Source organism: Sinocyclocheilus anshuiensis, unplaced genomic scaffold, assembly GCF_001515605.1.
Source record: "Sinocyclocheilus anshuiensis isolate Anshui unplaced genomic scaffold, SAMN03320099.WGS_v1.1 scaffold1463, whole genome shotgun sequence".
Classification (NCBI taxonomy): Eukaryota; Metazoa; Chordata; class Actinopteri; order Cypriniformes; family Cyprinidae; genus Sinocyclocheilus; species Sinocyclocheilus anshuiensis.
This window is the reverse complement of record NW_015536784.1, coordinates 661,572-688,442: the sequence shown is the minus strand read 5'-3', so window position 1 is coordinate 688,442 and position 26,871 is coordinate 661,572. Positions and strand designations below refer to the sequence as shown.

Below are 26,871 nucleotides of genomic sequence, written 5' to 3'. Positions count from 1 at the left end.
GTGCTGGTCGCTGAGGAAATACAACAACTTTGCGCTGTGGATCGCCGGATCGGCTTTCACCGTGGACGAAGCGGAGTCCAGCCCGGGGTCGTCACATGTGGTTGCCACAAACCCGCCGGATGCTCCTTTGTCGAATCCTCCGGCCGCGCCGTTCTCAAGCCCGCCGTGTGAAACTACTTTGTTTGGCCTTCCAAAAGAGGAAACGACTAGAAATCAGTGGGCCAATCACAACGCACTGGATAGCTGGCCAATCAGAGCACACCTCGCTTTTTCAGAACGATGAGCTTTGTAAAAATCGCCGAGTTTCAGAAAGGCGGGGCATAGAGGAGAAACAATAATGTACAGTATGTGGAAAATAATGCGTTTTTTGAACCTTAAACCGCATAAACACATTTCATTACACCAAATAATGTTCTTTTTAGCAACATCATATGACCCCTTTAATGTTTTTTGTTGGCACTCCTTGTAATCCAATATTTGAAAACAGAAATGTAACACTAGCCATGAAAACCAAACCACACAATGAGGTTAGTCTGTTTTTAGTGTCCCTTTTTTGGTATTAAAGGACAGATGCTGTGATAAAAACACAATGGAGGCTTATTAAGCAGAATTGAGAACCCATTGTTCATTGACTTGAATAACCATACTCAGAAGGACAAGCACTACGGGCATGATTCACTGTAATGTGATCTGTTGAGTCTGGGCAATACGGAACATAATAGTGGAAGTGAAGCCTTTGTTACCTGCGGCGTGAATAAGCAGACCCAGGGTGGCAGTAACACTGTTGCCACTGTACACGCGCGCTCGGGGTTCTGGGAAACAAGACAAACAGAAACGTTCTCAAGAGAGCATCTGAAAGCGTTTCACACCGGTTGTTTTTCCGCAGACTCCAACATGTCTGTCTGCGGCCGAGTGGAATAAATTCAAGTCATAATGCATGCTTACAATTGTGCTTTACAATCTCAATAATACAGTAAGAATGAGATTTATCACATTACAGTAGGATACTGAAAATTTAAATAGAAGATACATACGTACATACAATAGATCCTAATCTTTTTTTTTTAAATAAAAACTTTTAGAGAGCCACACTAAAAGTTAGGACATTTTTAAAAAGACGTTGTGTGAAAAATGCTAAATAATTTTTTATTTCTGACATGATAACTGGATGCAACTTGCTGAAGTAAACAATATTGCATGCATACTACAGAATTTTTATATTGTATACCATTTCAGAAACTATTAAAAACAATATTAAGCAACAAATCAAAATGAAATAATAACTTAATTCAATAATTAATACAGAACGATTGCAGAGTCATTCAGTATAAATTATTACAAAGCTAAGCTTAAAGCAAAACATTGAATCTTGTTTATTTTAAGATTAGCATACATTTAGGGTGATCATACGTCATTTTTTTTTATATCCTGACCGGGATTTCTAAATTGCCTAAAATGTCCAGGTTTTGGTTTTGTTTTCCTATTGTTTTTATACTTGCTGCAGGTAATGACTGAAAAACAGTTTGACCAATAGTGTGCTGGCATTGTACACGATCGACCAATCGTGGTGTGCGAGAAGGTGGGATCTACAGAGAACAATCAAAGCAATGCAAATACACGTACATATAACATATGAAGAATAGGAAAACAAAGCCAAAACCTGGACATTTTAGGCAATTCAGAAATCCTGGTCAGGACTTGTCCGGAAAAAGAGGGCGTATGGTCACCCGTATACATTTCTATTCTCAACACAAGATACATTTCTATTCCTCTGTGTGGAAGAAGTGAGTGGATAAGTATTGAAATGTGTTTCTGATAAGACGAAGCATTGAGGTACCGTGCATAGAGCAGTAGTTGGCAATCTGGTCCACCACAAACATGAGCGTAAAGCCCAAGACGAGAGAGATTCCTATGAAGAAGTGAGGACGCAGACCTTTCTTTGCGGCTTGATGAAGTGTTGAATTTGATTCAGAGATATTTTGATTCTCTTCCATAGCAGAGCAATACCAGTCTACATGAGGAGGAGGAGAAACATGTACTGGCAAACATAATCAATCGTTATCTCCTCAATATGAGGCTACCAGCAGTGAGTTTTAACTGGTAACTTACTTTGGATAAAAGTAAACAAAGGCACTGTAAAAGTGTGCATGGCTGTGCATATTCATTCCCTGAATAGGGAAGTAAATGAATGAAATGGAGGAAGATGGCAAGTCTCACCTTTCCATGACTCCTGCACTAGCTCCACCCCCTCTGGGATGATGATTGACAGGGCGGTGCCACACAGAAGCCCCGCCCCCAGCACAGTAATCAGCTGCAGTTTCTGCTGTAAGGGTGGAGAAAATGTCGTGAAATAACTTTAAACTTGATTTTCAATGCCAAAATACATAGTTACTGCCTTAGCTCTTCATAGTCATTGACTTTTATGTTTTACAGTATATACAGTTCGAAGTCTAAGGAGTTTAACTGAGTTTGCTACGGAGAGATTTACAGAAACTATCACATGCAGAAACTACAACCAGCGAACGATACACTGGGCAGAGCACAAAGTATAGTAAAAACCTTACTGATATAGTTAAACTTCATTTGTAATGCATGCTACAATTTTCATGTGTTGTATTGTGTGTAAGCATGGTTTTTATCTGCATTTATCATCTGTCAGATTCCATTATGCTCTGCTTTACAGTACTGTATAAAGTTAACGTATCAGCATTTGTTGAATATGCATAGTGATCATCTTACCTCTGATAAATTGATCAACAGTGGAATTATCCCGAGCACGAAACATCCCACGAACATAGCCAGAGATATGAGAATAACAGCCCAAGCTCCGTCCATGACTGCTGCTCTTCAGCCCTTCCGATCACAAACACCCTAAAACACAAAAGCAAGACACAATATCCTCTTTGAACACTCGCTGGAAGGCATAGTGGAGTTATCCACGTCTCAACACCCTCCATAACCCTAAACTACACCCCTAGAGTCCGATGAACAGCATTACATAATGATACTAATGCTCAGGGGAGAGTCCGATTCATTTGAGAGAATCGATTCCTTTTATTGAACGAACCGAGTCAGTGTCCTCAGAAAGACACTGGGGATTTTACGCGTCAATTTTGTAGTAAAATGGCTGTTTATTAGTATGCCATCACTATTGGGTTATATGAATACAAAGCATAACAAAATGTATCAGTATAATTCGATTTATGTAGATTTAAATAACGTAATCAGTATATTTGAACGAGACGTTTGTGAATACGTAGCCAAAATATAACCACATTGCAACGTTTGGGGAACGTTATTTGTAGAAATAAATAAAATTTATATAAGACTTCTATAAGTAAATTGTGAATATTCATATTATTTAAACGTTGTGACCGTTATTACGCGTTTTAAATAGACACGTGGCCTAAATTTCAAATCGTAAAAGCCGTTGAACTGATTAACTTTAGATCACACGCGCACCGTCTGAGGTAAGACGCGTTTTCTTCACAAATTACTTCTAAACTATATTAAATACATATTCGCTGAGAATATTGTCATAAGAACATTTAGGTGTAAGTTATATACATAATGTGAATTTTTAAATAAAATAAAATAACACGACTGGAATGCTGCTAATATGCCGGTTATCAGATTCATACAGACGATTTGAATTCAGAACGTTGATATTAATTCAGAACGTTGATATTATAATTAATTTATATAAAGAAATATAGAAAGACAATCATGACCTTTATCTCTTTCTCTAGGTAATAATATTGGTAAACAACACTTTCTGCCGACGCCAAATGCAGTCTAATGTTTTGACCGAATCATTGCAAAGAATCGGTTGAAATTAAAGATTCAGTAGTGAACCGGATATCAGCTTATGACTCCCTGTTCCTGTTTTCCTTTTCTCTTGAGACACATCACAAGACCGTGAGAGGTCAAAGATTGTAACTTACTATTTCGTTGCAGAGAAAAGAAAGCTGCCATAAAATAACATCATGACTCCTTAAAGGAGGAAAAGAGTGTTTTAAAACCGTATTATAATAAGAAAATCATGAAGATTTGACACTTGCATATTGAGACATTTTCCTTTATACATTTTTAAACCTATATATTTTTTTTTGAGATCAACAATGTTTTTTTTTTTACACAATGTGCCAAAATTAGCATTGCTTTTTAGCAAAGAATTCAATAGACGACAGCAATTTTAACTAGAATAGAATAAAACAGCCTATATGACTATATTTAAGTGAAACACAGTTAGTGTATTTCTTTGTAAATTACATTTCATGACACTTTATATGGTTTTGTCAGTCTATTTTATTGTTCAAAGACATGGAAGAGTTTGAGGATGACACTACAAAAGATAATTTGAGCGGAGGGTTGAGATACAAAACTATTAAAAACAGCAATCGCAAGCGAAGTACGATCCTAAGGGAAATCTGAATGGACAAAAGCAAAATTCATGGTCGACTGTACATGGTTTTGCTGGCTAAGCTGTACAAATGCAAATACAGTTTAGTGTTCCAAGAGCAGCGCAATGCTTCTATTTACAAAAATATTACACGGATTTATCCACTTCACTCCAGGCCAATGGCCGGTTAATTCAAAAGATGGAAAAGTAATAGACAAATGAAATAAATATGGACAACATCTGTAACAAATGGGAAAAGCCTATAAAGATGCATAAATAAATTATTGCCGCATCATGTTTGAAACAGTGTTTTCCCTTAAATAGATCCAGTGTGCAGTCATCACCTACAGTATCTAAGCAGCAAGAGCATCAGACGTATAAAGCACTGCAGTTACTCAGTGTTGTCCAAACAAGATCACTGACAAAAATGGCTTGATATTGTTACATACACCATGATAATGTTACATATTCCACATGAAGTGCATAGCCTACAGTGTTATTTGCATTTAAAAGTTACAAGCTCCTCAGTGATAGATTGGTAGATTAGTGTGATTTACATAAATTAACTAAAAATATCACTAAGTAGCTTCCTAATGTTTAATTCACAAGTTTGCAAACAAGTTTCAAGTTAACATTTGTTGCAAAAAATGACAGTTTAAACACTGCATTGCTATTCCTGTAAACAATAAATGACACAATGAGAACTATTTAAGTCCACTAGCAGGAAAGATCAACCATATAGAGGTTGGACAAAGAAAAAAAAAATATTTTAAAGCAAGTACTCAGGCACAGCCTTTGTCTGCTCATTTTTGAAAGAAAAACTAAAAAATATTTTGTTTCCAGTTCTGACTTGCACAAAAAACACAAAAATGCATTATGTATATAATGGACACAGTAGCAAAAATGTCCGAGCATGGTGACAAAACAGATATAAAGAGTGTAGTAAAAAAAAAAAAAACAGTGGCTAAGAAATAGTGGTCAATGTACTAGTTTTTGTGTTCTTTTTTTCCAGACTTCAACCACTAAATGATGCATAAACCCAGTCAAATTAGCTCACAACTGCAAGAGTGTCAGCGAAAAGCTTGTAAATGGCCACAGGTAAGAAGAAACATGGAACAGAGTCTGTTATTTCTCATTCTCTTGTAAAATTGCAAGGAACACACCACTATAGCAATAAAGGCGGCCATAATCAAGACACATATTGATATATGACCCAATGCGATCTTGCTATCATCATAAACCCAACTTTCAGGATGTTCAGGGATTTCTGGTTATGTTTTCCATGCACTCTTTACAGTATTTATGAGTAGTAAAATATGTTAAATGATCGAAAATGGTAATGTGTACATCACTTAGTTAGTGGCAATAAAAAAGAAAACAAAAAACAAAAAAAAAACAATCACCAAAACCTGATGAAACCATTATTTCATACCCATGCATAACAAAAAGAAAAAATATATTCACATTCACAAATTCCGCCTTTAAGCCCACATAGGGAATTTGCTGTGCGTTTAAGTTCTTTTCTGCTACAGTATCAGTTATTGACAGAACATTCCACAGTAGAGCGACACAATTTAATGTTGGTCCATTTGATGCCTGATTCAGAAAGTAGCGTCATACCACATTTAAACACTGAATGCACAGAAGACGTAAGGGTAGACAGGAGAATAGTTCCAGGGATGGTGATGTGCCTTTGAGTCTAAAAGTGGCTTTTCCAGTCCAAGTATATGGTGAGACAATTAGTGTTTGGTGGCGGTTTTCCTCACAGTTGGTTAATTCAGCAGGCTGGAGTGAGTTTTTCGATCCTTTTGTTTTTCCAACAATTACTAATACAAGAGGAACTAGAAATGGTCTTCATGTTGAATACATTGGCTTTGGTAGAGAAGATTGAAAGTTGCATTAATTTGCTCATCTTCAAATATATCGTGCTGTAGTGCCATTTCAGCTGAGACAAAGAAAATAACAATATTTGGTTTCTAAATCAAAACTGAATCAGTCATGCTGATTGATGTTTATTACACAAGCATTTCTAACACATGATTTCTCACAAAATTTGATAAATTGTGATAGTGATTCACCATCACTGAAATGTTTTGGGCCTATCTGTTTTTATGTACTACAGATGGTAAACATGAAATGGTGTTGCTAGGGCTCTAAAAACAAATGACTGTATATGATTTGATTAAATCATAGTTGCCATATATATCTATTTTTGCTTTTAACTGTCACCAAACTGTTAACTGAACATAATTCTATGTAACTCTTTTCCTAAGAAGAAATCTTTTAATATTTTCTTTATGTAAAAGGTTTGGAGACTGTAAGCGTATATGTGAAATCCACCCTAATATACAATTTTCCTGCCCACCTGAGATAGCACTATAGCTGTTTTAATTCATCATAACATAGGTAAATAAAAAATTTTAATTGCAAATTATGAGTAATCATTACTGTTTTTGGTCTTATTTACTAGACATGTGCTTGTAACGGCAAGAAACTCGGTATCTACCAAACGCCATACTAGTGTTGTCAAAAGTACCGACCGTGATACCAGTCGGTGCTGAAATTTTAAAAACGTCTATTTCCCGCTAACATTTGAGCGCTGTTGAGTGGATTCTTAAACACCGCTGATTGGCCATTGTGTTCAAGTGCTCAACAGATATGACTGTCGCTTCACGCTCTTCACCAAGCGCTCACACAGAAGCACACGGGAGCGTTTGAAAGCTGCGTCTATCAGAGGATCCGTCTATGTGCAGATATATTAGGGATCTTCTGATAGACGCAGCTTTCAAACGCTCCCGTGTGTATCTGTGTAAGAGCTCGGTGAAGAGCGTGAAGCGATGACCATTGTAGCCAATCACAGTCTTATCTGTTGAGCACTTGAACACAATGGCCAATCAGCGGTGTTTAAGAATCTGCTCAATAGCGCTCAAATGTTAGCGGGAAATGGTCGGTTTTAAAATTTCAGTATCGACTGGTATCGCGGTTGGTACTTTTGACAACACTATGCCGTACAAACAGGGTAACCAATGTAAAGAAGAATTGTGAAACTCTGTTTCAAATAGGTGGAGTACAATCACAAGCCACTCCAAATTCTTGACAATTGGCCATCCTGTCTCCAAGCCTCAATGATAAATGAGTGTTTTAGCTGTCAGCTGTGATGGATTCACACGCTCAGTAAGTGAAGTGAGGTGTAGTGGATCTCCGTTTGATTCATGTTACTTTCATGTTAAAGTCCTGCCAAGTTCAACACATGGCGTGACCCTGCCTGGGTCACTGGTGCACCTCGTTCTCAATAAGGCTGTCCTCTCCTGATTGGAAATCACCCTCGTTCACCCCCTCCTCATCCTGCGATGACCCCTGCCCCTCGTCCTCGCCACTTCCCGTCTCGTCTGTGTTTGGGTCCTGTAGCACTTGGGCGACATACGTCTGCTGATATAGAATACAAAGAGAAGATGTAAAGTGGGAAAAAAATCAGATGTGACAATATCGAATTTTGTTGATGCCAGATGAATAACTACTAAATAAATACTGTTAATGCTAAAAATTAGGGGTGTAATAAAGCTTTCGTGCTCATGATGTGCGAGACACTGATGTGATTATTAAAACTTACCACAGACTTGACAGGTTGAGATGCATCTGGTGGTCGTCCATTGTCCACACCGTCCATGTCGATCTGTAGAGAATTCAGGAAAATCACACTGCAGATTAGAGAAAGTTCTGTGCTTGGATTTATTTATAAAAAACAAATAATCAAACAGACAGAGCTATTTCTGACCTTGTAATTGTGCGCACTGAGGTATTTGAAATGACCGAAGACGACATGGGAGAGGCAAATGATGATGGTGATGATCAGAACCACAAAGGTAAACATTGATGTCGGAGCAACAAAACCTTTAAAATGTAACAAGGAAATCAAGAGAGAAGAGAACAAAAATCACATTAGAACAGAGAAGAGGAAGAAAAATCATTTTAGAGTTATGACAATAATCTTTCTACAGTTACATCTAGAGCACTGATTCTCAACCTGGTTTTCCACTGGGCCACAATACTCTCCAAGTGCAAGTGAGCAACCTTGCTGCCTACTGTTTGGAACTATCATTGCATCCACACAGTGTGCCTATGATGCCTAAAAATGCTGTGTAGGTAGGCAGCTTGCTAGGGTTTAGAACAGACCCACTATCTGGCATTGTCTTACCTGTACGGACAGTAGAGAAGAAGAGCAGCCAGAAAAGGCAGAGGATGGGTGCTGCCACCACCTGGTTGACAGCTCCAGAGTGGATTTTCTTATCCAGTTTGGAGGGCAGGTAGGCATAATACATGTTATACCTGTCCACCAGGTGCTTCAGTAGCATGTACATCAGTCCTGCAGACAAAATTAAAATCGTATAATCGTGTTAAACGTGCCACCATGATGCCAGAATTCTTTATAGTTCTTCAGCGAGAAATGTCTCTCACCAAATGGTACAATAATTGGACAGGTGATGCTGTAGGTCATGACCACAGTAAAGACGTTCATCATCCAGGCGTAAGCAGCTCCAAACTGGAACTCATAAGCTTGATGCTGTAACAAAATGGAACCAAGCATGAGGATATGAGTTATTGAGCATAATAGAGTAACAGTAAGGGTGAGTATAATGACCGTTGTACTTAAAACTCTACAGACCTTCTTCACGTTGCGCCTCTCGGCAGCTGAACGTGCCAGACACAGCCGGATCATGTACATAAGGAAATAAGGAATGCGTAACAGGTCCATGGCGTTACCAATGAAGGCAGACGCAATGACATAGTTCACAAAGAAAGCTCCATTATCTGGAAGGAAGACACACCTAATAGAGACAAAAAATAAATCAAGCCATAAAACTTTAATATGCATAAACCAAATGTTTTCGTAACAACAACCCCTGTAACACAGGATTTTAGAGCTGCAAATCCTCTCATGGACTTACTCGAATCGGACTTTTGCCTCGTCGAGGAATTTCTTGTCAAAGAGCCAGCGGAAGAAAACATCCAAACTGCATTTTGGAAAAGATTGTGTGAAATGTTTAATACAAATGAGAAATGAGGCAACACGGCAAACACAACCAGGATAAAGAGATGTTTTCCATTTCCTATAATCAGAAAGAATCTTTTTGATGTGAAAATACACAAAAATGCAATATTTGTATTGAAAAAGATTTTTCAATGATACAAATTACTATTATTTCAAGTTAAAATACACAAATCGCATAAATTAGCGTATTATATCAAAAACTTAATGGTTGGTAATTTTCAGCATTTTGTTGAAAGGTTGTTTATTCAGGAACATATTACTTAATAAAACATAATATAAATAGTTAGGATGCAAAACGTAAAATTAGGACTAAGTAACAGTTTTGTGAAATATTGCTGATGAATGTTGATACCTAATACGAAATACCTGAATATAATATGTCTCGAAAATGTAATACTATTTTCAGTCAGTGCTATTTGAAGGCATTTTAAAAGCTAGGATGGGATAACTGTATTTTGTCTAGCATAACAGCTGTATTTCTAAATTTTCTATGTAAACCGAGTGTTATAAAATACCTGCTCAGTCCTAGAGATGGCAGCAGCAGAACCATAAAGATGAGGAACGTGTAGCATTTGTGCATGGTGGTTCTGTTCTCTCCAGATCTAAAAGGAAAAGTCATGTATATTTTGAGCTTGGGACCACCAGGTTTGTGTCTACCAGAAAATGGGTTAGTTCAGAAACTCTAACTCTAGGTCATTCAAAATTCATGGATATACAGAATTTGGCATTGTACCGTGTCCAGTGGGCCTCAAAGAAGGCGGAGTAGTAGACGATGGTGGGGAGAAGGGCCGAGAAGCACCACAACAGCAGGGTGGGGAAGAACTGAGTGATGATAGGGTTCTGGAGGAATAGACACGGGGGAAGGAAGGGAGGTGATGAGTGACAGAATCATGACCCAATAATCACACTGCATTTAATGCTCATTAACACCCAGTTTAACAGACTCCTTACGTTCAGGTATTCCACGGGTTTGGTGACGTTGAACTTGTCCATGGTGGAGATGATGATAGCAGGGGTGGTGAGGAAGAAGAGCAAGATGAAGAGAAAGCAGTTGATGATAAAGCAGCGGAGCCACCAGTTGAGGCCACCAGTGGACAAATGCTCCCTGTGAAAAACAAGGTACGAGTCACGATTTATGTAATGAATTATACAACTACTATATGTGACCCGTGCTGGCAAAATGAGTCACAATGAGCAAATGTTCAATAATGAGTTCTTGTAATTTTCCCATTCTCTATTAAAAAAAACCTTCAAAATGATATGGACAAAATATATGTTCAACTTTTTTTTTCGATGATCCCACAATGCACCATGTGGGGTGTTTTGACCAATCACAGAAGATGTGTGAATCTTCACTTGCCTCATGATTCGATTCGATTACGATTTAGAGGGTAATGATTCGACTATAAAATGATTCTTGATGCATCATGATGCATCTTTTCCTCCAATTTTTTTCTTAATAATAATAACAACTATATTAATCATAATATATTTTTGTTACTTTAAACAGTAGTACAAATACAAGAAACAAATTAAATTAACACTGCTTTACTTTCTTCATTTTACATCTAAACAGAATCATTCAGGTAAGAAAACAAATAATCAAATGTAAAAATCACTGCATAGTCTATATGTAACGTATTCATTACAAATCAAGTAGTTCAATCAAGAGCAGCGAGTGATTCCCTCTTTTCTTTTATTGTTTGATTAACATTAATGAGACAGACGGTCTATATATTAAGACCTACTGTAATGCATAGAACTAATATGATGTTACACATCAGATGTTTTTCAATAAATGTTCTCCAAAGATCATGTTTTTTTCATGGAGCAAATGGAAGAATATTGATATATATCAATGACTGTCAAAATTTGGAAACATATCAAGATATACATTTTTTAGCTATATCGCCCAGCCCTACTGGATACATACAGTACACTCACGTTAAGTGGTATGTAGTATATAGCACCTTTACCTGCAAACATACAGTATACTCACATAGAGCAATCTATACTATATAGCAAATCTCACCTGCATGATTGTTTATATTGTTGCAAAAATGTAAACTGTATTATCATATAGCTCTATATGTAAAGTTGAACATATATTATATATCCAACTTTATTTGCATACATATAGTACACTCACGTAAAGGAATATACTTGTATGTATATCAAATCTCACCTGCTGATTTTTTGTTTTATTATACTATATTATCGTCCAGCTCTATATATAAAATTTAATATGCCTTTATGTACAAATGTATCCACATACACACAGTATACTTGTGTTGGCCGATATATACTATATTGCAACATAGTATAGCAATCAAGCAATATAGGTTGATTGTATCATTGCAAAATGTAAACTATATTATCGCACAGCTCTAATCTGCTAAAAGCAACTATAAGGCATGAAGATATTAAGATATTATAAACATTAACATCATGATGTTCTGTAAATCTACTTTGAAACAATATGCAACTTGATCACTGTCTCCAAAAATAGCCCACAAACCTGCACAATCTAATGCATATTGCATATGAAATTGCAATATCATTTAGCAATAATATGCATTATAGATCCAGCTCAGAATGAATTATTATTCTGGAATCATCGATTTCAGATTTACATGCATGTAAAAACAACTAACTGTTGTCAGTCTTTCCTGTCTAAGTGGGTATTTCTTGGCCAGAATGAAACAGCAAAGTGGATCCCGCTTTATGTCCAAAGTCTAGCTCTGTGAGACTACGCTCATAATGAATTCATGAGATTTAGGATGAGGATGTTACCAGTAAACGTTCTGTGGATCTGGAGCATAAGTGACTGTCCAGTTGTACGTGTTGAGGAGGCTGCTGAAGGGGGAGGACTTTGGCTCTCGTCGACAGTGACAGCCATGACACTGACACGCGTTAAAATCTTTCAGGATGCTGGGAAGGGTAAAAAAATCAGATATTAATATGATTTTTCCTTCTGGTAAAGTATTGTGATGGTAACATGATGATATCAGAAGGTAATATACCATGATACTGAATGATCACAATATTCATGTGCAATTTTACCTCTAAGAACAGCTAGTACCACAATGATACTCTTTGGTCAGCCTTTTATTCACACACAAAGACCAAAACGTCTATTAGACTTACAGGGATGTCATGGCTTCATTCTGGAAGGTAACAAAAGCCATTCCCAGAGGTTTAGTGTTGACTTTTTCTCGTTCTTTTCTGTATTCTTCCTTCAGTTTGGCCTCCAGCTTAGTGTAGTAGTTCACAGCCTCTTCCTGCAGGAATGGATTAGCATTACAAGAGTTAAAATGCACTTGATTTTAAAGACATTCATTTATATATAATCTTCATTTATATATAATCTTAATTTTATCTTACTTTTTGGCCATATAAATATCAGCATCTACACCAAATTGCATATTTTTGCTCAGTTTGGGCCTCTGAATAAAACTATTTTTTTCTGCCTGATGTATCAAATAAGATCAACTCAACAAAAACACATATGCAAACTTTTTTTTATTTTATTTGAGATTTCTTTGACTATTATTTTATATGTCAGGCTTTACAGTGTTAACGTCAGGTGACTGTCCCTTTGAATTCTGTTACTTCTCAATGCTTCAAGTCAACAATTAATCAACAAACCCTCTATTTAATGCTTTGTAAGCCTGCCAGTTAAGAGCTTGTTTTTCCAGCAGCCATACTGACTACAGCATTCCAGTCATCGGCCAGCAGGGGGACATGAAGTGCTACAGAAAAATGACTAGTGACAAATGGGAAATCTGTTTATCTAATAAGGAGCTTGGGAGCTGCTGAATAAACCCGTGCTGATGTTGAACATGTCTCACAGCAGCAGAGCGTACATCATCCTGACTGTAAATATAATGAAGCGGAGCTACAGGCAGAACACGAGACAGAGGATGTGACACACTGACTGCGTGTCTGATGGGAAAAAGTTGTGTATTCATGATGACAGTTCATGCATTTCTGATTTATATTTGAATGTGAAGTGAAATGCATGATCAGTCATTTACTAATGAGGGATCTAGAAACCCACTACTATTCAAAACACTTGAATATTGACATTTGACCTGACCTGCTCGCAGCCCGCGATGATGTAAATATAATGAAGCGGAGCTACAGGCAGAACACGAGACAGAGGATGTGACACACTGACTGCGTGTCTGATGGGAAAAAGTTGTGTATTCATGATGACAGTTCATGCATTTCTGATTTATATTTGAATGTGAAGTGAAATGCATGATCAGTCATTTACTAATGAGGGATCTAGAAACCCACTACTATTCAAAACACTTTGGGTTGAAACTTGAGAGGTTATACTGCATTTGACCTGACCTGCTCGCAGCCCGCGATGATGCAGCAGCAGAGGTGGCCGCAGGGTTTGGGGTTAATCATAGTGGGGATGTGCTCCTTGGCCATCAGGTCTGTGTAGAACTTTTTGCTGCGTTCTGCCTTTTTCCTGAATAAGACAAAGTCAAGAACATCGAATTGAGCCTGACTGTGAAGTTTACTTCCAAAACATTTTAGTTGCAATTTCCATAAAGAAGGTACAATTTAAGGTCAATTTTTGTTCTTTTTCATCAAAGGGTCATTGAAAGCAGAATGTTGTTCAGACAGAAAATACTGTTTAGTTTGACCTTAAGAGGTCAAAATAAATAGTAAAGGAGTCATTTTATTATTATTTTTTATTTAAATGAGGCTTAAAACCTAGGTTTGGGTGATTGGCATAATGTAGCAATGTACAGTAAAAACATGAAAATGTAACTATATAAAATACTATTTAAAAAAAGGAATCGGACACAAATCTGTACCTTATTCATAGAAAGTTCCTTGTGTACAGTACTTAAAATGGTGGCTGAAACTTGTCTAAACTAAGCTTGTAAAATTTGTACCTTTCAGACTCCAGGGACATAAGCTTGGCAACGTCGTAACAAATGCGAGCATCCAGAACCACACAGCTTTCATATGCTTTCCTGGATATGAACACAAAGAGATGAAAAGGAGAAAAAAAGTGTAAGAGAGACAAAACTTGCAGGAGCCAGGCTTCAGCATTGTCTGGCGCAACACTACTTTACGCGGGCCAAGAATGGCTCACTTAGACAGGAAGAAACTGACCGACATGTAAAATGACCAGCCACTGTTTCTTTTTATGCGATGCATAAGGGTGAGTAAATCTAAAATCAATGGTACCAAAATAGTAGACTGGCATACAACAAATTGGTAGGCTTTTTAAATAATGACACAGCAGTCTCTGTGAGATGATGTACAGACAACACTGAAGACATTAGTGGAGTATAATGTGTACACTATTAAGTCAAAATTTCCATCCATCCTAAAGTAATAGATCTGTGGGAGTCTAAAGGACTGATGACTCTTTTCCCAATTGGCTGCAGTAGGACAGACTGCAATATGCTTTGAGACGTCTGTGAGTCTTCTGCTCTCATTTGTGTTTGCTCTTTTCTTCCTCCCTGTCCTCTATCTACACATCCTCATTTCTCTTTCTCAATTGTCACTTTGGCCCCACAGCCTTATACTAGAAATCCTTGACTCAGAAGTAGTTAAAGACATGTATTGTCCCTGCACATTCTTTAGCAGTAAGTGAGATTAGTTAAACTGAGTGGATGGACACGCTGAGCATCTTGTAGCCACATGACCACTTTAGACCTATTAAAACAAAAAAGTTTGTCATTGTCTTACGTGGGCCACGTCTCAGGACTAAGCTTGAATTCACTGTGGATTGGGGAATCTTAAAGGGATAGTCCACCCAAAAATGTCATTATTGACTCTCCCTCATGTCATTCCGAAACTGAATGACTTACTTATGCAGAACACACAATGAGATCCAACAAACGGTTCAGCAGACAACACTGGACCCCACTGACTTGGATTAGACATTTATCAAAATATTTTCTTGAAATGTTCTACAAAGGAAAGCGAGTCATACAGGTGCATAAATACACACTTCACCCTTACAGCTGATGGGAAGGCATATCCTAATTAACACTGTGACATAACATGCGTATTTTCAGTAAGAACTTACTCGAAATGCTGCTTTATTTGACTCTCTTCTGCATATTTTGCGATCCCGTTAATGAATAAAGTGCGTTTCACCTGTGAATGGAGACAATTTGGAGACATCAGAGTTTATTTATTATCCTTTCAACTATAATATTGATTGATGCTCTATGTTAATCCCCATTAACAGAGCAATATTACACAGCACTAAACTATGGACCTTAGTCAGGAGAGACATATTTCATTTGACACCAAGTATGAGTCTGTGAAGAGACAGACTTACAGTCTGTTTGCATTGTTAAAAATATTGAAATAACCAAGCAGTTTTACATTGTTTGACGATTCATCTGTGCACATTATAATATATATATATATATATATTTTGCAATCTTTCATCTGGAACTTCACCATCATCAACCTTTTTTTTGCAACCACTTTATACATTTTTCTTTTAACCCAATCAATTCCCAAGTTCCACTCTTCATTTTTTTTTTTTCATGTTAAATATCCCGTTTCACTCAAAAATATGCTAGATTATGCAAGTAAAGTGGGTTGCAGTGGGATGTTTACTCTGATTAAGGTCCATAGCGGGAAAGAGAAATATTTGAGTAATGATGAATATGGGTTTAGGTTAAAATCTGAAAATAAATGAATGTTCCAGGTTCGATACAAATTGTGGTTACTGTAAGGCACTTACAACTGAGGTAAAACTTTAAAATGGGCCAGTGTTCTGGAGGGCTTAAAACCAGAAATGTGATGCTCATATGTTATGTTTATTATGATTATTTTATGTGGTAAAGAACATTATGACAAAGATGCTGTAGATTGGAACTTGTATTGAACCCAGAACATTTCTGTGCAGTGTTTTGGTGAAGTTGTCTCTGCTCACCAAGTCGTCCTCTTTGTAGTGCATCTTTGATGTGTGTCTCCTCATGCTGTACACAGTCAGTAACAGATATAAGAATGCAAATGTAGTGTGCAGCCATAGCAGGTTATTACTGAAAGAGAGCAAAAACAAAGGGATGATTCATTCATCAACAGTCATTCAAGAGTTATTTCATAGTGTCATATTACCCGGGCTTACCCAGATTTTAAGTTGGCTATTGTAGTTCGCCCAAAACTGTAGGCATTATTTTCTGGAGAAAGAGAAGATAAGAAATGGGTCATAGGGTCTTTAGTCACATAAACTACAGGAAGCGAAACTCGAATGGCTGTGTTCAGATGTGTAATCCTAGATGACTCGTTCTCAAACTTTTCTGACTCACCTAATAGGTCTCCTGAGAAGTTGACGGGCAGGACGATGCCCACGGAGAGCACGCCCACCACTACCAACAGACCAATGATGTGCCGCTGGAATGAGAGGTAGTGCACGGAATCCTCACCACACTTCTCCCTGATCTCGTCATCTCTGTAAGGGTGAGAGAGATATGTCAGTATAACATTAACATTTTTAGCCAGATGTCTTAAACTTCATTTGAATAATGGGTAAATACCATATTCACAAAGCAATATACCTTAAAACAAGCAATATACCTTTAAACCCAACTATAATGTATTTACATTTACTATTATTATCATGACTTCAAAAAAAGAAAGAAAAAAGAAAAGAAAAATCAGAACAATTTTAAAATGTTCTATTCTAGTCTGTTCAGTTTTGCAAAAAAAACAAAAAATATTAATAAATAATAAAATAGTCTATTAATATTTAATTAAACAAGCACAATATTCAATTCACAATATAAACACTATAAATGAAATATTTGATGAAAATCTGATTACAGTGCATAACAGTGAATATAGTATAATATAATATAATACTAAACTTTTAGCTTTAATCTTCTTATATAACAACTGAAATAATTTTCTTCTGGTGTTTAGGAATGGTAGTATCTATCTTACGTCCCTCTACTTCTAATTAGTAACGGACCCTGGGAACTGCTGACATGTAAATGCGGTTATGTGTTAATATACTGGGGTTTTGTAATCAGATAATAATTAGGAATAATTAGGAAGTCTTCATTTCAGTAGTTACAGTATGGTCATAAATTAAATGCAGAAAGGACTCACTTTATCCTGAAGATGGCGGTTAGCCAGGCACAGAAGCCCTATAATGGAGACAAAGAAAAGAACATCATATTCAATGCACTCTAACTGTTGTCTGTCAGTCACCTCAACATTGAAGGTGATGATATACGGGGCAATGTTGCTTGGGCACTTTCCCATTGAGAATGGGCAACACATTTCTATCTGGATACTTTAGATCGGTTGTGGGCACTGTGTCTCACTTGGTTGCCCTCTGACGGCAACATTGCTCAAGAAGTTGCCCTGTGTATCATCACCTTCAGAGACATTAACAGTCTCTAATGCGGTTTAAGGAGTTGTTAGAGGCAGCGTGGGTGCACGTGACACCAGTTTACATAAGTGCAGTTATTCCAGATCACAGCAGGGAAGGGAGAGGCAAACAAACGGCTGTCAAAAGGCATGTGTGCTATTATGAAATGCACAGGTGTGTGTGCATTAAGGGGGACAGAGCTATAGTAGATGACAAAAGCGTGTGCTTTTCAGACTGCGTGAACATGAGCGTGAAAGAGTGAATACATGAGCAAGGAAGACAAAGGGTATGTTCAGAATGGCAAACTTTTATAGCACCTTTAATACTTTTGTAGTATGTATGTATACTGTGAACAATATGCAGATTTTCTATATGGACAGAAACCCGGATGATGTAATGCGCTCAAGTTCATCTTCTATTTAGAGAATGATCTCCCTTTCAAATGACTCATGCCAGGGCTTGCACCTCTCGACTTATGTGCTGCTTTGACTTTCACATGAAGAGCATTGCAGATATAGCCTTAAGGTTTGTACACAACAAGGACGATAATTGTAACAATATTTATAACTATAAAGTTTTAATAACCATTCTAATTGTATGAGAATAGGGAAGTCCACACCATTATATAACTATATAACTATTATAATAAGCCAGTGTTATTTTAGTATCATTGACATAATATAGTTTATATTTATATATATAGTTCATAGTTAATATTTTGAATTAGCTTTTATTTTTATATTTTCCTTTTTCATTTTAATTTGAGGAATTTTGTAAGTGTGTTATTGTCATTTTATATTTATTTTTTTAATGTCTATATAGGTTTTATTAATTTTTATTTTAGTTTGAGTTATTTTAGTACTTTAAGTAAAACTAAAAAATGAGAAATTATGCCTTGGCAACTAGCTGAAATAAATTAGCCATTAACTGAAATAAATAACTTATTTTATGCTTTGGTTTTATAAATAATATCCCTGATAAGGATACTGGATGTTAGAATCACTTTCAGAACTAATTTTTCTACAGTAACTGATGAACGATAAAAATATTTACAGTGAACCAGAATCCACTCGGCTTTAAATTGCTTGAAGATTCAAAGTGGCAGATGACATAACTGCAGCATGCACTTATGATAAACAGAATGTTATTGTGTGTTGGTGTGGACACTAATATAGTTATCTTTATACTGTAGTTATAGTTCTTGGTGTGAATGGGCATTTACACAGTATCATTTTACTATTTAGTAATGCGCATAGAATATCTAAATCTAGAGTTTAATCCTATATGTTGATTATTCTCTGAATGTACAACTCAGATGTATTTAGAAGTTTCTATGTAGCAAACTAAAGTTTGATGCCCATTGCAGCATACTGAATGCTGTTTTACATACATATTTTAACAAAGTAGACTGTATACAGTGTATTCCATTCTGAACATAGTCATGGGCATCCACATTAATGACCTTGCAAGCTACTTACATTGTCCCTTTGCTCAAAGTCGACTGAGCTGGACACAGAGGTGAGACGCTCGTATCGGGAGTCAGCAGGCGTCTGCATGGCGGAGGCCACACTGAACACAAACACACACATTATCAAACACATGCCCTCAAGCGAACACAGAAGTGTACAGTCACTTACTGGCATGCCGCTTCATTCAGCAGTAATTAGAATAAGGATTGTAGATTGATCTGTATGATCATGTTAAAGGACTAGTTCATCCCAAAAAGCAATATGATCATTCACTAAAAAAAAAAGGTTTTCCCTCGGCTACAGATCTCTTTTGTTAAAATCTTCACAAATAAAAACTTGTCTTGTCACGTCAGTAAGGAGAGAAACCTGGTGTTATGCACCAGTGATGTTTTTTTTAATGAATTAATACAAATGAATAAGATTTGAGAACTAATACTGACAGCAAATAACACACCAGTTTTTTTTGTAAGTCTCAGTCCACATTTACTACCATGCATGGAAAAAAAAAAAATCATGATACATATATATCTTGTGTGTTCCACAGAAGAAAGTCATATGGGTTTTGGAACGACATAAGGCTGGGTAATGATGACAAAATTTTAATTCTGGATGAACTAATCTTTTAATACTTGTTAACTTTATCTTAGCATCTTCACAGGGTCAATTCGATGCCAGCTTAGTAAGAAGTGATGGGCACTGCTAGGCCCTCCAAGCTCAAATTACTCCAGCTACATCAGGCCATATCAGGGCTAACCACATGTCAGGCATGCAGCAATAAGTGACTGTGCAAACAACTCAAACACAGAGTTAGCATTAGCGGTTGAGAGGCAATGCACACAAACTGTTCACAAAGAGACTGCAGTAAACCTAGAAAGGAGAAGAACATGCAGAGAGAGGAGCATAAATTTAGAGTTGATTAGAAACCAGAGTGTGTTAAACAGAGAAAGACTCATCAAGAACTGGGCAGAGATAAAACTACAATAACTCTACTTGATGATACAGTGGCCTCCAAAAGCCACACTTCATATGAACTTAAGTGCATTAGGTAACAAAATATCAACTGCATTTAGCTTAAAAGTGTGGGTGTGCTGTTTAAAAAAAAAAAAAAATTGACAAATGCCATTTAGTTTGAAATACATGCATATGTAAGTATGCCTTAAATATTAAAATATAAAATATTTTTGGGGCCAGTATGTGTTTCATTCCCTGGCTACGATATTCACAAACAATTGGAGTCTACAGGACCACTTCTACAGGGCACTTGGAATAAGTATCAAGCCTATTCATTTGTCAATAGACAAAAACAATCAAACAACTGGACAAATCAAAGGTATCCATCAAAACTAGGTCTTCCAGTTACACAGGGGTTTTCTATGCCACCACAGGATGTTTTACCTCTCCCTGTAAGCCTCTTCCCTGTGGGACCTATAGGGTGCTAAGACCCTAGCCAGAAAGTGCACGCTTTAAGGAACGAAAACATATTATTTAATGGTGAAGTGTGTAGTTTTTGCAATGTTACAATAACCCAATTCCAGTTTAACATGCAAAGAAAATATAAGTAAACCATGTGTAGTTTGCAAAACATTGCTCTTGTTTGTTTGAGTGGTCCAACTTGTACTGTGAGTTTGGGACAGGACTATCTGTTTATCATAACAATGGAAGATGGGGATGAGAAAATGTGCTAGGAGACTTTAGGAAATCTGTTTGGAAACATTTGTACAATTTCGTTTGATGCAGAAATTACACAAATTCACCTTTAAAAAGACACCAATCCATAAGAAACACAGTTATATTGATTAGTTCAGGTACATTTCATGAGTATCTCGAGAAACCCTCAACCAATGGACTCTAGGAAGGAAGTAATAAAAAAAAAAAAGGACAATAGAAAGAAGTAAAGAGTTAGAAACAGTACATAGTGAACAAATTCACCCCAAATTCTCCCGATAGGGCACACAGCAGAAGAAATGCCAGAGGGTAAATTCAAAAAGCAGACACAAGTCGTCCTTGAAAGAGAGAGCTGAAGTTTAAAAACAACACATACTATTCCTGCTCGTCCAGACGTTGATAGTGCTGATTCCGCCTACGGCTGAGGGAAAAGAAATTACTAAAGTTCATGCTTGACAGAAATCTGTCAAAATATGAGATCAATCATTTGGAGGAAGAACATAATATTACTCAGCTGAGATGCAATGATACTAGTAATTCTTCATTTTCCTTGGCTTAAGCAGGTTATTACATGTAATCAAATCAAACCTTCGATGAATTTTGCATTCTTGTTGTTAGATGTCATGTGACACAGTTGTCTTTTTTTTTATCAAATCAAAAAAAAAACTTGTTTCTGATTGGACTGCATTTTTCTATAGTTAATAGCACGTATCTTCAGGTTTGTTGACAGCTTTACGGTTCCACATTACTTCACCACAAACTTCACACTTTCAAACTAGTAATGTCAGCTTGACCTGTTTGTAAGCAAGATTAATCTATGACATAAGGAAACAGTTCTACACGTTTTAGGGATGAAAACATGTAAAATGACTTGGGACAAACTCATGTACATGTGATAACAATGGTAGGAGTGCAGTAATTAACTGTTGAATTATTCATTAAAAAAGTAATGCACTGCCAAGTTGTAACAGGCACTTGGCTTCATGATTGGATTTTTCAGGGTTTCACTTTTAAACTTTTATGACATTTAAATAGAGAACTGGGCAGTCATAATGTACGTGTTGTAATTCAGGGAAGTGTTTATGGAACTAAATGTTCAAAACAGATCAATGAATGTTGGATGGGTACACACAAAAACTCATCACATTTATTTAAGGGTTGACACCTTCTTAAATAATGCTTAAAAAATGGCTAGATGCCACCCAAGACTTGGTCTTAAAATATAGTGAGTGGATCTGACTCAAGCTGAATCATGGCTTTTTTTTTTTAACTAGCCTGAAACATGGAGAGCAGCTTTTGACATCTGCGTAGTAAAAACAGCTTTTGACATCTGTGTAGTGACTGTTGGATCTGACAGGACAAAAAAATTATGATTAAGATGCCCGGAATATAATCAGATCTCCCTTAAACGTAATCTCTTGTGCACTTACATGCCGGTCAAACCAGTTTCCAAATCGAAGGATGTGAGTGTGATTGAAAGGCAGGGTCATATTACTAATCAAATAAGACTGGCTGAGCTTTTGGAAAGGTAGAATCTTCAGATCTGTACAACCAATCCATTAGCTAAACCCATTATGCAGCTGCTGAGGTCATGCTGCTGGCTTGCAGCGTTCAATGCAAGAAACACACTGCTACAGGATACATTTTCTCTTTTATTTTGCCAAATCAGAGGTCTTGTCCAAATCGTGACTGATGGATTGAGTGTCCAGCTGTAAATATACAGCCTGACGGTTTCACAAAATGTTACTCAGTGCAGGAAAGATGAGTGTTTGTTTGGGGTTATATTGGGGCCAAGAGCATGCTGTGATAATGCAGCCAGCTGAGGCTGCAGTATGAAACACTGGGAATACGGCCGGAATGGTGCAGTTGTTGTTTTTTTTTAAATACATTTTTCAATATTATGGTAATGCAAATTAGAATTATTGCACATTGCAGTAATGAGAATAACGACAGAACAGGCCTACGTGTGAAATGGTAAATTCATTTTTGTTTAAAATTGTATATTAAAGAAAGCTGCTATTCATTTTTTACCTGTCAGCATCCGAGACCAATGCAAGACGGCCATAATCAAACGCCACCTTCCTCAAGACAGAGAACACACATAGCAGCACCTGGAGACACAGAACATACACATTACACATTCAATTTCACATCTCATTCCACACATGCATTTAAATGCAAATCCCTGTTCACAACACCACAAATATGTGACAAATAGCACATGCAAATTAAGCACAATTATGAAACACATTCCTACAGTGCTAAAATGTAGAACTGCTGGAAAACAAGAACTTCGCTGAGTTTTTTTTTCTGAGACCCAAAATAATCAGAAATATGTGCATTGTGGATCATACAGGCCTGCAGAATTTCACAAAAGCTCTGCTGACATCCACTGAATTTGACACTGTTTTACGCATCCTCAGCCACTTGTTTATTAACACTTACATTATGCATTTAGAAGATGCTTTTATTCAAAGTGACTTCAAATAGATTAGCATAAGCAATTTGTCACAGAACCAACAATATTCTCAGTATGCCACATTGATAAGATTGCTAGATTGGGAAACAAACTAGAGCAGTGGAGAAATGTAGAGAAGTGAAAGAAAATGATTTTTTTTTTTGCAAGTGCATTGGTTTAGGGTTGTAGAGTGGTTAAGTGCCGGCAGAAAAAGTGTGCCTTTAATTGCTTCTTGACAGTTGTGATAGTTTTTGCAGTTGGGTGGAGGTTGGCAGCTCATTCAACCAGAGAGAAGCAGGGAAGATGAAGGTTTTGGAAAGCGACATTGTGAAGCCTCTTTGTGAAGGCGCCGCTCATTCAGTGTCTGTTTTAACAAGATGCGCACTAAATATCGCATGCGATTTATCGTGCAGCCCTAGTCTGTTTTCATTTTAAAGTCAACATGGAAACAGCTTTCACAACCCATTTTATTTCTGTAATGTGATGCATTAAAAAAAACAACAAAAAATGGACTTTTGGATTGTGAAACGAGGGTGTTCCATATCAGAATAGACTGTTTTCCTTATGGTGTTGGATGTCCTATTAAAAAGTCCATTACCTACAAGACTAACCTAAACAATGACTAAACAACTATTTTACAATGGGTTAACATTCAACAAGAAGCCTGAATCATGCATTAGACCAGGAACAGGTATTAAGAAAGTAAAGATGATAAAGACTGATTGCATGTTGACTTTGAATGACAAACTCATGGCAAATGAACAACAACTGAAAATTGTAAGCTTGTGATGCACACCAAGAAGCACATGAAGTCAAGGGCGAGTACGGTGGGCACTCCTCCGAAGGGCAGGCCCTGGAGCACGGTGCTGCGGATCCGGGCCGAATAGCAAAAGTCCTTGGAGCCATTGGAGCTGGAGCAGTTGTCAGAGCCTGTGCAGACCTCAGCTTCACCGGTCGCAGCCATCATGAGCAAAGCTAAGACAATTAGCATCCTCAGTACTGCTGCATAATGAAACTCCACCTGTTAGGAGACAAGATGTAGAGGGTGATTATGCGTATTTTAAAAGTGAATTTTTAGGGGTATACTAGCATACAGATGACTCAAAGCTCTAATACTGATCACATCATGGGGTCTGTATGTGCAACGGGAAAAAAAATAGCCCACTTTCATTGCATGAGTCTGTTATTTTGCTTACGATCTTTTGCGTTTTACAGAAAGAAAGAAAGTTCGGAACAACATGACGGAGAGTAAATGATGGCAGTATAGTCTTTTTAAGGTGAACTACTTTAAGAAATGGCATAGACAATTCAGATTTTATAGAGAATTACATAGCTGAACTAGCATATTTAAAGATCAAAAAGGCTACATTAAAAGCAAACAATGAATCTGGCTCAAGCTTTCTTCTAAAAAGTAAAGAGAACGGTTTTGGAAATAATCAGACAGGAAAGACCAGTCCTGGTAACCTATGAGAGAATGCAGAGAAACACACATCGGCAGCCACAGCTCAATATCATAAATCAGCCTGGTGTCTAAAAGTGTGACTTAGCAAATTATGTAACTGCACGAAAGCTTTGCTGTGAGTAACTGAAAACAGATCTCTACATTAAAACATTCGTGGACCTCTAAGACTGTGCATGCTGTGCTCTGGCATGCTGCTGCTGACTCAACACAGACACATCTATATTGCTCCTACAGTGAGATCAGCCACGCAACTGCTTGACAATGGACAAACAGAGGTCAGTCAGTCAGTTCAAGCTTGACTCTCTGAAGCAAAATGTGCCAAATGTACCAAGTTCTTCCTGAGGGAACAGTGTAAAATTCCCAGCCAATACTGTCTATTTCAAATATTAAAGAATAGTTCACAGGAATTGATCTTTCATCTGTGAAGCAAAAAAGAAGAAATTTTGATGTTTGCATTGGTTTCCCCTTTTTTTCCAGTCTAAAAAGCCCCCATAAAAGCCTAGTTACTTGAAATAAAGGTTAACTGAAATTAAATACAGTATAAAAAATACACTTATTTTAGCTAGCTAAAACAAAAACAAAATACTGAACTAAAGCTGAAATAAAATGTACAAAACTATACATAGACATTATAATAGAAAAACATACAACAAAAGAATAATAAATATAAAAAATATATATAAAACATTCAAAACCTATAATAGTATGTCAATGGTACTAAAATAATGATGCTTTAAATGTGCAATCAAATTAAGTGGGGTTAATTTGAACTGATGTCTGCATTGCCATGGTTAATGAGGTTAAACAAATATTACAGTTTAATCTGCTTGTCATTTGTAGAACCAAGGTTATGTTAACCGTGACAGCAGGACTCAGACTTTTCCAACTGAAAATAAATACAGCACATAAGGGTGATGGGGGAGAGAAAGTCACATGCAGGGTTTCCTATCAAACCAAGTTCTGTGCCAAATCAGCTGAAGGTGAGGTCAGTCATAAGCATCATCTTTGACATCATTTCACTTCTGATACATCAAGGAAAGAAAGCACCAATTGCTGGTTGCTGAAATACTTATTATCACCCTGCAAAGAAATTTCCACCATTCAGGGAATTTTGACAAACAAATAGCGCCAAAGGAACACTTTAGTGCTGCCCACTACCATTAAGGACTGCAAATGACTAGGGGTGTAAATCGGATGGTTCGTCACGATACGATACGGTATCGATTCTCATACCCAGCGATATGATATTTGCCGATACCTCAAAAAATTTTACGATACGATTACGATTCGATACAGGAGTATATCGATCGATATATCAATATTATGATAATACAGGTGCATCTCAATAAATTAGAATGTCGTGGAAAAGTTCATTTATTTCAGTAATTCAACTGAAATTGTGAAACTTGTGTATTAAATAAATGTAATGCACACAGACTGAAGTAGTTTAAGTCTTTGGTTCTTTTAATTGTGATGATTTTGGCTCACATTTAACAAAAACCCACCAATTCACTATCTCAACAAATTAGAATATGGTGACATGCCAATCAGCTAATCAACTCAAAACACCTGCAAAGGTTTCCTGAGCCTTCAAAATGGTCTCTCAGTTTGGTTCACTAGGCTACACAATCATGGGGAAGACTGCTGATCTGACAGTTGTCCAGAAGACAATCATTGACACCCTTCACAAGGAGGGTAAGCCACAAACATTCATTGCCAAAGAAGCTGGCTGTTCACAGAGTGCTGTATCCAAGCATGTTAACAGAAAGTTGAGTGGAAGGAAAAAGTGTGAAAGAAAAAGATGCACAACCAACCGAGAGAAACGCAGCCTTATGAGGATTGTCAAGCAAAATAGATTCAAGAATTTGAGTGAACTTCACAAAGAATGGACTGAGGCTGGGGTCAAGGCAAAAAGAGCCACCACACACAGACGTGTCAAAGAATTTGGCTACAGTTGTCGTATTCCACTTGTTAAGCCACTCCTGAACCACAGA

At 37.0% G+C, this 26,871-nt stretch overlaps 2 protein-coding genes across 6 annotated transcripts in view; both read right to left on the bottom strand.

Moving 5' to 3' along the window:
• The window catches only part of LOC107655560 (zinc transporter ZIP9-like), a 7,507-nt gene extending 3,669 nt beyond the window's left edge, over positions 1-3,838 (bottom strand). The window contains exons 1-5 of one of the 2 annotated variants that reach the window (XM_016443082.1): positions 3,732-3,836; positions 2,740-2,871; positions 2,218-2,323; positions 1,838-2,011; positions 744-812 (exon numbers count right to left, since the gene is read on the bottom strand). In XM_016443082.1, coding sequence (XP_016298568.1) covers positions 744-812; positions 1,838-2,011; positions 2,218-2,323; positions 2,740-2,835 — 445 coding nt within the window. In that variant the 5' untranslated portion in view covers positions 2,836-2,871; positions 3,732-3,836. Of the gene's footprint in view, positions 1-743; positions 813-1,837; positions 2,012-2,217; positions 2,324-2,739; positions 2,872-3,731 lie in introns of both variants that reach the window. The other variant, XM_016443092.1, reaches the window with a different exon arrangement.
• A 3,505-nt stretch (positions 3,839-7,343) lies between these two features.
• LOC107655531 (CSC1-like protein 2) overlaps positions 7,344-26,871 on the bottom strand; it is a 31,229-nt gene continuing 11,701 nt past the window's right edge. Inside the window, exons 2-24 of one of the 4 annotated variants that reach the window (XM_016443067.1) lie at positions 24,212-24,436; positions 22,989-23,068; positions 21,334-21,378; positions 19,302-19,392; positions 17,559-17,596; positions 16,757-16,899; positions 16,576-16,627; positions 16,381-16,489; positions 15,517-15,587; positions 14,369-14,449; positions 13,812-13,935; positions 12,600-12,733; positions 12,246-12,383; positions 10,404-10,557; positions 10,186-10,292; positions 9,968-10,054; positions 9,349-9,414; positions 9,066-9,228; positions 8,858-8,963; positions 8,598-8,765; positions 8,178-8,293; positions 8,013-8,075; positions 7,344-7,831 (exon numbers count right to left, since the gene is read on the bottom strand). In XM_016443067.1, coding sequence (XP_016298553.1) covers positions 7,673-7,831; positions 8,013-8,075; positions 8,178-8,293; positions 8,598-8,765; positions 8,858-8,963; positions 9,066-9,228; positions 9,349-9,414; positions 9,968-10,054; positions 10,186-10,292; positions 10,404-10,557; positions 12,246-12,383; positions 12,600-12,733; positions 13,812-13,935; positions 14,369-14,449; positions 15,517-15,587; positions 16,381-16,489; positions 16,576-16,627; positions 16,757-16,899; positions 17,559-17,596; positions 19,302-19,392; positions 21,334-21,378; positions 22,989-23,068; positions 24,212-24,406 — 2,490 coding nt within the window. In that variant the 5' untranslated portion in view covers positions 24,407-24,436 and the 3' untranslated portion in view covers positions 7,344-7,672. Of the gene's footprint in view, positions 7,832-8,012; positions 8,076-8,177; positions 8,294-8,597; positions 8,766-8,857; positions 8,964-9,065; positions 9,229-9,348; positions 9,415-9,967; positions 10,055-10,185; positions 10,293-10,403; positions 10,558-12,245; positions 12,384-12,599; positions 12,734-13,811; positions 13,936-14,368; positions 14,450-15,516; positions 15,588-16,380; positions 16,490-16,575; positions 16,628-16,756; positions 16,900-17,558; positions 17,597-19,301; positions 19,393-20,687; positions 20,754-21,333; positions 21,379-22,988; positions 23,069-24,211; positions 24,437-26,871 lie in introns of all 4 variants that reach the window. The other 3 variants (XM_016443056.1, XM_016443061.1, XM_016443074.1) reach the window with 3 other exon arrangements.